Source organism: Agelaius phoeniceus, chromosome 1 (assembly GCF_051311805.1).
Source record: "Agelaius phoeniceus isolate bAgePho1 chromosome 1, bAgePho1.hap1, whole genome shotgun sequence".
In the NCBI taxonomy this organism is placed as follows: Eukaryota; Metazoa; Chordata; class Aves; order Passeriformes; family Icteridae; genus Agelaius; species Agelaius phoeniceus.
The window spans coordinates 65,755,590-65,767,282 of record NC_135265.1 but is presented as its reverse complement, the minus strand read 5'-3'; the positions used below and the strand labels follow the sequence as shown (position 1 = coordinate 65,767,282).

The following is an 11,693-nucleotide window of genomic DNA, read 5'->3' as shown; positions in this document are numbered from 1 at the left end:
TCCAAACCTGTATGTATGTGATGTTGCCTCAATGTCAGCAATTGGGGCACCAGAGAGAAGATCCTGAATTAGAGACCCTGGAGTTAATCAGAAGTAAATATATAGGTCAAATCTAGGTTGTCCACTCTGGGCAGAGGAATCTGAGTTGCATTGCTCAGCTTCAGGATGTTTCTGCATTTTTGCCAGTTGCTATCGAACTTTAAAAGAAGACTTAAAAAATAGTTGATCCTTTTCCCACAGATCCTAGAAACTTTGACGACTTTTCTCAGCTGTGGTGTGACTTCCCCTGTCAACATTCTCCCTGCAGGATATCCCATGGTCTGAGGCAAGGAGCCCTTCCTTGGGAAGGGAACTTGAACCCATCCAGAGCAGGAACTGAAAGGAACGCAACATCTCTCGCTTTCCTGGACTTAAGGTAAGCAACTGCTATTACCAAGACAGGCTTAAACAAAAATTACAAAATTTAGGGCCAACTCCTACTTTCAAGAGATCACTTACCTACCAAAGTAATTAGAAAATTCCCTCCTCTGGTTCTGAGCCAGCCATTCAAGAGAGGGGTAAAATACCTGACATGTCCTCTTGCCTCCCAGTTTCTATCAGGCAAGTAGATGTGGAATGGAGGACCTGGGTCCTCACTCTAGGAAAGGAGGATTTGATAACTCAAATGCTTTTCTTCTCTCAATTCTGTAATGTTCTGGATGTGTGATTAAACTCTGAGTTGTTGAGTCCTGGTGACTCAGTATGTGTATAGTAAAACTAGTTTCCTGTTCCTGGACCTTTTTTAAAAAATCAGTATTCATTTCAGCTTGTGCTGACAGCTGAAACTGTAAGAAATATTAAACTAATATTTTTATTTTCAGAGTGTGCTTTGAACAAGCAGCCTTAATTTAAGTGTTATTTTAGCAGTTCATTTCTCAAAAGTAACTGAATCATTCTTTCCAAAATCCATGTACAAGCTGACTCATAACATGAAGCTCCACTCAAGCCATGGCATAGCCACAGTGGATTTAATGCAAAAATAATTTTCTCATTTTTCATGGAGACCACTCTCAGTGGGAAAAAAAACCCAGAAAGAAATCTTTTAGAAGTAGCTAACAATCAGACTAAAAGCAGGGGCAGCCTGGAGAATGGATATTTATGTCTTTAATTCTTGAATGGCTCTAGAAAATTCTGTATCCATGACAGAATTTTCTATTCAATTACATGGGGTGATTTAAATACATAAAAAAGTAATTACCAAACTTCTGTTAGATTTTGCTTAAAGTATAGTCAAAAGAGATTATGATTTAACTGAGACTAGAATTTCAGACATGCTTTAACATGTTTTCAGTGTTGCTCCCTGGAGATTCATCCTGTACAGATCAGGTTATTTAGAGATTAAATACCTGGAAACAAGAGAGTTACAATATGAAATATATTCAAAAACCTGGAATTAATTTTATAACTTTTGCTAAGAGAACTGATGACACACAGCACAACTGGCCCAACATTTATAGATCTGCTTGTAATTACTTTCTACTACAATAGCTTCCTGTCTACTACCATGTGGGTAACCATTGACTCACAACAGTAGAAATGTCACTCTGACCCAATACTACTAAATGCCATTTTCAGAAAAGGAAATACAAGCACTGAAGTGACCAACAAAAATGGAGCAATTATGTAGTTTGGTATGCTTTATGCAGTTTGAGGCAATTTTTACAAATTCCTTTAAACACTATGAAATGGAAAGTGTGTAAGATGTAAGCTAATTTAAACCTGCTTTGCCATTATCATGTTAAGCAGTTGACAAGTTCTGATATAATCAGTAGTACAAAGGTCCCAAAGTAAAATACTAAATAGTCACTACATAAAATATCACTTTAAAATAGAGTTACACTTGGTAAGAATCCTAATTTTTTAATAATTATGTGTCACTAAAGAATAAGCTGATAAAGGATTTTCTTTCACACATTTCTTGCCTCTCCCTTCCATCACAGTGCTATGCCCATGTGAGCTGAGCCTGCACTAACAGAGCTGCAAGACTCAGTGCAGGAGAAGCAATCAAGGATGGAGTGACAACAAAAGCACCAGATGCCACTGATGCCTCTTCCACACTTCAGTCCTCAGGCATCACAGCAGAACAAGGAACCCTCCTGACTCCAGGGTTTCCTAGTAAAGACAGATTTGAAGAGGCACAGCCACTCTCCTAAGAGATTAAAAATAAAATGCTGATACATTCTATTGTCAAATAAGCCTGTAAGATCAGAATTACATAGTGTTAGGGTATTTTACTCCAGTTATACGGTCTAGATCACATTCAACTGTTCATTTAGCCTAGCACAAATCTCACTTAGTTAATCCTCAGGGTAAGTTCCTTTCAAACAACTTTTTAAATGAAATGTTAATGAAGGCCCATATTTTAATCTTCTATCCCTCATTTATAAAGTGATTTTTAAATATCATTGAAAGACAGCACTTGGATACTAACAGTCCACTGCAAGGACTTCTACTGAGAAAACAAGGTGAAAAAAATAGCCCCATCCCCAAAACCAGAAATTGTACCAAAAAAAAGCCAAATAAAGGTTTGTAACAAATTTTACTTATAGAAAAGCATCATTTTAGCATCATTTCACAATAAAAAGGCAACATCTGTTGGACATTATAAAGACATGGTATATCAATTCAGAATGCAACAGGTAAAGCGCACCATAATATTCAGTGTAAAAGGTTTGTGACACACTATTGTATTTAGCCAGTTACTCCTGGTGCCTCTTTGTGGATATTTTCTTAATTACAGGATATTTCCTCTCTGCTTCATACATGCCAAAAGTATATTTTGGAATATAAAAACATGTAAGTGTTAAAATACATTGAAATATGGCAGAAAAATCAAACCCAGGACTCATTTCTCTCTATACACAAACAGCTCTACCTCGTATATAAACTATCTGTCCCATCATTGTACTCCCCCTTATAAAAAAAGATTAAAAAATGTCTTGATGCAGAAAATTTTTCCATCTTCTCACTTCTGCATTCATGCAATTTCATGATCAGGTTTCCTTTTCCACATACTAAGATGTAAAATTAACAGTTACTTTTCCTGGGGCTTTTCCAACATCTTCAGTGCTAATCTTCCAACCATTAGCAAACTGTATAAGGGGAAAAAAACATATAATTTAATAATAATAACAACAATCTGTCAATTCCTTTTCAGGTACTTCATCGAAGTGATGGATGGGAACAAAAATAATACACAAAATATCATTCACTCCATCTGAGTTTAATTAAGTGAATAAGAAATCACACACAGGAGGTTAAAAAAAAAGTATTGTACCTGACACCAGCAATTAGCCCTGCAGGCATGAATTTTCTGGAGTGGTAAAATCTTGTTCCCATGACAGCAGTCAGTGCTCCAGAAGTAACTTAAATGAGAGATTGTACAGTCCAGTCAGCAGAGATGCATGTGTGGGAGAAACATAATTAAAAACTAACAGAACAGGGAGAAGTAGCAGCATCAATAAAAAGAGAAACAGGGTTACTTCACTTAATGGACAAAGAGAGTCAATAAATTGTGTAAATTTTAAAATGCCTCCGTTTGTAAAGAGTAAGTATTCTATATAAAGTTCAAGCAGACAGTGCACTCAATATCCTCCTGCACATACTTCTCAAATTTGTTTTTCAAAATGTGCTCTTTTTGAGACTGGAAATAATTTATGATACACTGCTCTAGAACTTACTCCTTCCACACACAGGCAAATCACTAAACTTGCGCACATATTTCCCTCACTTCTCAAAAAAAGGAGAGAGCATTTGTCTAACTTGTAGTAATCATGTCTAATATGTAGCATCATGTTTAATTTGTAGTAATGTTCTGAGAATTAACTAATCTGTTTTCTAAAGACTTCAAAAGGGAAGTGTGCTAAGCATTACCAAGGTGAGAATTAATTGTCCCTGACCACTGGACACAGAGACAGGAGCCAGGTAGTTTCACTGACTCAGTAAGATAGAAAGAACAGCCCCTGGAACATGGTATCTCAAATATAGGCTGAATGCTAAAAACTGTAAGGAAAACATACACTGATGGAATCCTTATCCTTAGTATGCATCTGCTACCCAGTGGTAACAGCTACACACATGTTCCAACAACGTCCTAGCCCATGACATCCTTCCTACCTAACACCAAGCGAAATATTGTCACTGAACACTTACTAATCTCACATAATGAGATATGTAAGAGACTGGGACCATAGTCCAACACACAATAAAACAAAAATATTTCAGTATTAAAATGCTTCAAGCTCTAATTAGTAGCCTGTCTTCAAAATATGCACACCTCAAAATGAAATTTTGTTTCGAACAGCAGCAGAACACATCTTCTTCAAAAACTTTGAGGCATGAAGAGGAAAAGACTCCATATGCTATTGAGCTACAGAAATGTATCTGTCTCACATTTGGGAACACACTTGACCTCACACTTTTTCAGCTTGCTGTATCAGCAGCTTATGTTATTACGGCTTGACCATGCACAGCTTTTGGCCTGGCCAGTGGAAGTGGATTGCCTGTAAACAAAGGTGAAGTGGAGAGAAATGCTGGGCATTCCCCTTTGACTTCTGACTTTCACATGTCAAAGAGCCAGATGCTCTGTCACTGCTTCAGAGAAAAAATGCTGTAGTCATTGGTGGCTCTTTAAACACTGACTAAGCAGTAACTCTCCACAGTTACCTTCTCAAATCAGGGGAAGGGAAGCTCCAATTCTGAGAAGGAAGAAACAGCATTACTGAAGCTTGCTTCTCTCTAAAATCTCCCCAGGCATCAACACCTTTGTAATTTCACATATTTGTCATTTATAAAAATAAGCCAATCACAATCTCTGCCATTTTCTGTGACAATAAAATAGTCTGCTAGGGGTATGGTCAGTCTGAAGGGGAATCCCACTTCCCAAAATGCTATAGCCTCCTGCAGGATGCTCAAAGTACAAGGTTCCAGGCAAAAATAGGTCAGAAACCCATTTATTAGCACTTCCCTTGCACTGTGATCCTTCAAACACATCAGTATGAGACAGATGCATGTTGGGAGTCACCAGTTCAGTTAAGTTTAGACAGCACTGAAGTTAGATTTGTAACACTATCTGTGTTTAACTCTTCTGCAAAGACTTTTAGGTACTAATTTTAAATATATAGGATAAATATAATCCTTTTCAAATAAAATTTTAAATTACTTACTCAAAGAAACCCAAATGTTATTTGGATTCTGTGAGACCTGATAAGCACCCAGTCCAGCCAAACTCCCAAAGAAAAGGCCAGCAGCTAGTGATGGAACACTACCTGAATAAATAGAAGATAATGCATTTCTTAGAAACTTAAATATTACCTTGGTCAGCAGCTTAACTGTTTTGTAAAACATCAAAAATTATAAAAATAAAAAAAAAATGGGCATTCATCATTCATTGACATAAAGAAGATTAGAGAAGGGGGTTTTTAAGATATTGAGACCATGCTGATCAGCACAAAGAACCACTTCAATTACTCTTGCATAAGATACATACAGAATTAGTATTTAGTTCTCCAACAGCAAAGCCATTAATACATCCATGATTGAAAAAACAGTGAGAAAAGCAAAAGAATTGGTGTTTCCCTTGCACAAACCGAAGCATGTTACTTCAAAACAGTTTTATGAAAATTCTTCAAGAGGCAGTAAAATAGAATGACTAAATTGTAAGAATTTAAGATCAGAAAAAAGGACGTGTGAGTGGAACTGGGCAGGAGGGCATTCAAAGAATTGCCAAGGAGCAGGGCGTAGCTGAACAAGAGAGGTCATATCTCCTAAGTACACCTGAGATTTGATCCAAAGGTAGCTGCAGCCTTTGGAAAAAGGTTCCCTGAATGCACCTCAACTTTCAATCAGGTCCTTAATATAAATGATAATCCCAAGCTACCAGAAAATAAAGGATACCACATCTAAATTGGTGATTTATAGAGTATATCAAGTAATGAAGTAGCATGATCACTGTGAGTGGTGAATGGCCTCCATAAGGCCAACAGAGGATTAAGGACTTAATGCTCCTGAAGGTGGTTCTTTATACATTCAATTTCTGAGGTCACCTTTCAAAGACTTGAGATTGAAAAACTAAGTTGATAAAGATCTTCTCTCAATGTTAAAGGAGGACTGCATATTGCTTCCAGAAAGTAATAATTTTTCAATCCTCAACAAGGTTGCTGTAATATTGCTTTGAATCCTGCTTGTGGTATAAAAAGCAAGATACAAAGATGATTGAAAGCACCTGATATACTTCCCATGTGCAAGGAAAAGGTGCACACTCTACTAGGTGGCTGCTTTGCACAGAATATGAGTTTAAAATAAATCTGTGGTAGCTACAATGCTTTCCACAAGCCTGGGAGCTAAGAAACATCCATAATTTCCTTGAATTTTACCTCAAGGCATTGTTTAAGTAGATATGACACATACACTTCTAGGACAACCACATCACCTCTGGCTCAAGAAGTTCCTACATCTCAATACACAGGGATCCAGAGAACTTGCTAAATGAAGACAGAAAAATAAATCACTCACTCACTCACTCACTCACTCACTCACTCACTCACTCACTCACTCACCCTTTGATTGCCATGTTCTCATACTGCTCCAAAGGCACCTACTACTGCCCCGTCTGTGTGGGTAGATCTGGTTGTAAAACAACAGATCAAATCAACTTAGTTCTATGCATGAAAGTTCCATTTTCTTTTGGTTTCCCCAAGTTATAATAAGCATATAAGCTTATTATATATAATAAGCTTATATAATAAGCTCCTTTGTATGGTTGGTTTTTTTTTCTCTCTCCAGCAGTTTCCATAAGAGTTTCTGTTCCCCTTCAATAATCCTGTGACCTGGATTCCCTTGCCTGAACATAACCATGTCCTCCCAATAGGGCTCCAAAGGACAAAAAAGACACCCATCATTTCATAATGGCCTTGGAGAAATACAGATCCAATGAGTTATTTAAGTTCTCAGTATTGTTCCTTCTATCCTAAACTCCACTCACAACCCAAAGGATAAATCTAGGCCAATGGAAAACAGACTGGAATAGGCACTAGCATCTGTCTAGTCAAACGCATTGGTTAGAGTCTTGCTGAATTCAGCAATGCCCCTTCCTATCATAAAAACTAAGACGGCTTAGGGATTTTCAAAGCTGTAATAGACAGTGTTGCAGCAGAAATGAATCCACAGTTCTGTCTGGAGGAGGGCAAACTCAGAAAAAGGACAGGAAATGAAAGCAGTAGGTCAGAGGGTAAGCTTATGATGCAGAGCCCAGAAGAGAAACAAGTTTAAGGACTGATTTGCACTGCTCAGCTCTACTTGGAGAAAAGATAGTTCTGAAAGCTCTCTGCAGCTTGCAGTATACTGTTATCATCAAAGATTAAAAGAGGAATAAATCTCGTAAGGAGGAAAAGTGGTGATTTATGTCACTTGAAGATATAGAACACTTACAGAATGCTTGTATTTTAAACAGCAAAGAAAAAGCCTTTCTGAAGTAAACTTATGACAGTTCACCCAAAGACCACAGAGCAGATATCAGCATCCTCCAGAAGGCAGATTATGGCCTTATCAGCCCAAAGCACCAGCTCAACTCAAAATCCAGCACACCCCACCAGCAGCAAGTTATCAGCACATGGCACAAACCGATAAAATTTACATATGGGTCAACTTCGAGATTAGGAGGTTTTCGTAAAAAGCTGCCCAGCTCACACCAAGTTATTGGGGAGGGGGAGAAGGGGTTGGGGGGGGAGGAAGAGGGAGAGAGACAGAAGCACCTTTCGGCACCCTACCTGCTTTTGCATAGCCAATGATCCCCCCTGATGCCACCAGGGCGGCGTAGCCAAAGCCGAGCCAGTCCACTGCCATGCCGAACCCTGGAAGAGAAAACTGGGGTGAAGCTCAGCACCTCTTAACCTTTTTCAGGGGAGGAAAAATTAAAAAAAGCAAAGCATTTTGCTATGGCAAGCTTTTCCACGAGCAAGACCTGCCTAAAGCCTCGGACCTGAGGCGAGCCCAAGGAATGCAGGCGGCTCTGCAGGGAAGGCAGCCCCGGGGGCACAGGGACACCGCCGCGCCCCACCTGCGCGGCCGCCCCGCTCCGCAGCAACCGGGGCGGAGCAGGCGGCGGAAGGGGAGGCCAGGCAGCCACGCACCGCCCAAAGCTTCCCTTTTCCGGCTGTTGTGGGGAAGGAAAGGAAAGCTCCAAGCGCGAAACCCAAGTAGAAACTCACCCCAGAGGCAGGGCAGGGTGAGGCCCGCAGCCAGGGGTTGCGGAGAAGGCGGCGCTGGGGTCTTTGCACCTACGTGCGGAGCTCCTGGGAATCCCCGGCACGGCGGGAGGCGAGTGTCGGGTGTGAAAAACGCCAATCACTTGTTCTTAAAATTTTAAAAGTTTAATAGTAATAAAATGGTTATAAAAATAGTAATACAATTAGAGTAATAATAATTTGGATAATTTGAATTAGGACAATATGAGACAATAGAACCAAAGAGTTACGGACGTCCGGGTACCTTTTTTGGGCAGTACGAGCCCGAAAAAGGACACCTAACAGAGGATTAATCCTTACCCTGTTGCATATTCATACACTTCATACATGATGCATAAATTCCATTCAAATACAGGACTCTGTCTGGTCAGTGTCAACTTCTTCCTCTGAATCCTAACAGCGCCTTCGAGTCGGGAAGAAGTTAGTTTCTTGTGGGAAGAGGGCAATAAATTCTCTTTCTCTGAAAGATTTAGGTGTCCTCTGGCTGCTATCTCGCTGCGAGTCCTTTCTTTAAAAAAAGTATCCTACATAGCATAGTTTCTATTTTAACATTTTTTATAACCTAAAACTATATTTAACACAGTACTTAAGAAAATACAGCATTACTTTCTAACACAACACATATAATATTCATTTTAATACTTGCAAAAAGCCAATCATAAAATACATGCATTTTTCACATTGGGGATTCCCGAGCAAGCCCTGGTGCATACAACTGAATCAGTACAGACCAGGTTTTGTGCTCCTGTTCAGTGAGGGGAAAAGCTCCTGCGGAACTGCAGCTGAGTGCACCTAATCCGTCCCGGTCCTCATCCAGAAGTGGGGTTACGTGGTACAGCTGAGAATTTGGGCTTGGGTTTTGGTGTAGCATGAGCTACAATTCTGGGCAGCCTACAGGCTGCTTCCAGCTTTGATCAGTAATTTCAGTATAGCTCTTGTACAGAGCACGTAGAGGATTTCTAGGACCTCCAGATGACAAACTAGTACACCAGAAAAAGCAGTCTGCTGTAGAAGTTATTCAACAGTAGGAGATGGAAAACATCTTGTAAAGAAAATGTTTGGCTTTTTTTTTGGCCTGGAAAAATGTAGAGATGACTACTGCCTACAAAGCTAAACTCTTTCTCTTTTCTGAGTGCTGAAATGGATTTTCTTCGTATAAATTGATGATATTACTTGAATTGTTCCATGGATGTTTCACCGTATAGAAAGAAAAAGTACTCCTGTAGCCAGATCCCTAAACTGAAGGGGATTTCTCTTCATAATAGAAGGCATAAAACATGAGAGGCCTGTACTCTCTGCAAAATGCAGCTTTCTGTACTGCATTTCAGATTTTGCCATCTTTATGAATAAGCATAATGGTCAGAAAGTGGGGAGACTTTAATTCCTTTGTTGGCCTCAGTGGTTTAAGTAGGAATCTCCTCCCTCTGTGCCAAGTGCCATAACCAACACATATCTAAGCTATAATGGCATTATGGAAATACCATACAGATGGTATTTCCTTTTTAATTCAAGCTATGTAATAGCTATGATGTTCAGGCTTCACTGGGCTCTGCTTTGTGATCCAGCACAGGGATTTCCCAAAAGGGGAAGAAGGAAACTGGTAGAAATCCACAGCTGCTGGAGCTGTTGAACTCACCTGGGGCTCAGGTGAGATGCTGCTTCCTGAGCTGTTGCTCCTTGCAGCTATGGCTCCATCTGCTCTCCCAGTGTCATGCACACCCACCCCTTCTGACAAGGACAGCTTTGTCACTGCTGACGTTTCCTCTCTCTGCACTGCTGCCTCCCCTCTACCATTCTAAGCAGTTCCCTGAAAACTAGAATGGAAAATGTGCTGAAAAGGAAGATGTACACAAAGATACAACAACAACAAATGGCAAAGTACTCATTAGCAGCAGAGTATTCACTCAAGGTATAAAAAATACGGGTTTTCCCCTAAGGACTGTTCTTTGTCTCCAGTTCACAAATTGTTCTGAGTCTCGTGAGATGCATAATTCTTTGTTGCTACACAGGGGATTTAGATTTTTACAAATGTGTAATTACTTCTAAGTTCAAACTTTAGAATCCAAATTCAGTGGAATTTTTGCTTTTTAATCTTAAAATTACATGCAGACTGGATTTTTTTCCTAGTGCTTCTGCAACTGTGATCACTGTGTCCATGAGCTCATGTATTTAAAAATTCAAACAATAAAAACAGTTTAGCAGTGGCAGACATTTTGTCAAGGACATAAGATAAGCACTATCAAATAGACATAAGACTTTACAAGTGAAATTGCTGTACACAATTGCCTTATTTAATCTTACGCTTTTTAATTCTTATTTTTACTATAGAAGCCTTAGGAATTAAAAATCTGGCACCTTTCTGTCAAGTTAACAAACCATTTGAAGTCCTATATTATTTGCATGTGTTTGTGAACACAAACATTTAGGATATCATTAAAATTAAAAGCTGTGTAAGCTCAAACTTAATCTCTTTAATGTTGAAATAAACTGAACTTGCATAAATCAACTATCTTGGATATCCAAATAAGAGGCTTTGTTCATTTATCTAAGTAAGGAAAACAGTTACAGAAGGTAAATATGGACACCCACTTCCAAGAGAATACTGCTACTGCCACATGAACAATTCTGTAACAGCACTGATGATGCTCATTTTGTTTCAGTGTCAGAGCACAGAGCTGAACTGGAGTTACATTCTGTTTTATATCTCTAAACCAGCCTGCATTCCTGTCTCCAGATTTGGCTCAATCTTTTTTCTGATTTTCTCTAGTTTTTCTCTTGCTACACAACTAAGGAGGAATGGATGAAGTGAATCAGAAAAAAGCATAATTCCCATTACTCTTTGAAAACAGAAATAGTAATGACTACTCCAGTAGTGCAGAAAACAACATTAACATGCCTTACACCTTAAAATAAAGGAAACATTTAGTTTACCTCTTTGACCTTGCTCATCTTTCGTTTTCCCACTGTATATTTGTAATAAGGCTTAGGATGAATTCCTGTTCCTATTGACTGAGAAGGTCAGGAATTTACTTCTTGTTTAAGTGCAAACAGAAGAGGTGACATTTTAGCAGCATGCCAAAAATTTCAGGTGTTGTATAATTCTTTTTTTATAAAAAACATGGCTCAGGTCAAGGACTGAGAAAAAACATTGGGAAGGGGGAAGAAAAGGTTAAACCTTATTGATATAAAAACTCTTCTGCCTAAAATTATGTATCATATTCTGAGCAAGATGTTTCAGTGATGTGAACCATGGGTGCAAAGATTTTTTTAAAAAATTAAATATATTAAAGTATGAACACAGTAAAAAAGCCAAATGTGCTTATAAAGTCCATGTCAAAAATTAGAAATTACAGTTTTCCATGACTGCAAGAATGGGATGTGATCATTGTACTTTAAGTAATTTTAACATGT

General features: G+C 38.8%; 2 protein-coding genes and 1 long non-coding RNA gene across 9 annotated transcripts in view; 1 reads left to right on the top strand and 2 right to left on the bottom strand.

Moving 5' to 3' along the window:
- LOC129131325 (uncharacterized) overlaps positions 1-4,359 on the top strand; it is a 7,028-nt gene extending 2,669 nt beyond the window's left edge. The window contains exons 2-3 of one of the 2 annotated variants that reach the window (XR_008535708.2): positions 308-415; positions 1,980-4,359. This is a non-coding gene — a long non-coding RNA (uncharacterized LOC129131325). Of the gene's footprint in view, positions 1-240; positions 416-1,979 lie in introns of both variants that reach the window. The other variant, XR_008535741.2, reaches the window with a different exon arrangement.
- Positions 2,560-8,380, bottom strand: LOC129128980 (transmembrane protein 14C-like). 4 transcript variants are annotated; one of them, XM_054649425.2, is made up of 5 exons: positions 8,247-8,380; positions 7,806-7,889; positions 5,205-5,306; positions 3,317-3,404; positions 2,560-3,131 (listed from the first exon to the last, which is right to left on the bottom strand). In XM_054649425.2, exons 2-5 carry the CDS (start codon positions 7,879-7,881, stop codon positions 3,074-3,076), a joined length of 324 nt encoding a protein of 107 aa, XP_054505400.1. In that variant the 5' UTR covers positions 7,882-7,889; positions 8,247-8,380; the 3' UTR covers positions 2,560-3,073. The 4 variants fall into 4 exon arrangements, with proteins under 4 accessions (XP_054505400.1, XP_054503009.1, XP_054503812.1 ...); XM_054647034.2 differs by lacking the exon at positions 8,247-8,380 and adding an exon at positions 8,018-8,142; XM_054647837.2 differs by lacking the exon at positions 8,247-8,380 and adding an exon at positions 8,004-8,128.
- PAK1IP1 (PAK1 interacting protein 1) overlaps positions 8,280-11,693 on the bottom strand; it is an 11,856-nt gene continuing 8,442 nt past the window's right edge. Inside the window, exons 10-11 of one of the 3 annotated variants that reach the window (XR_008534629.2) lie at positions 9,919-10,096; positions 8,280-8,391 (exon numbers count right to left, since the gene is read on the bottom strand). Coding sequence is in view for 1 of the 3 variants with exons in the window: in XM_054634493.2 (XP_054490468.1) it covers positions 10,029-10,096 (68 nt within the window). In the remaining 2 variants the exon portion in view is untranslated. Of the gene's footprint in view, positions 10,097-11,693 lie in introns of all 3 variants that reach the window. The other 2 variants (XR_008534504.2, XM_054634493.2) reach the window with 2 other exon arrangements.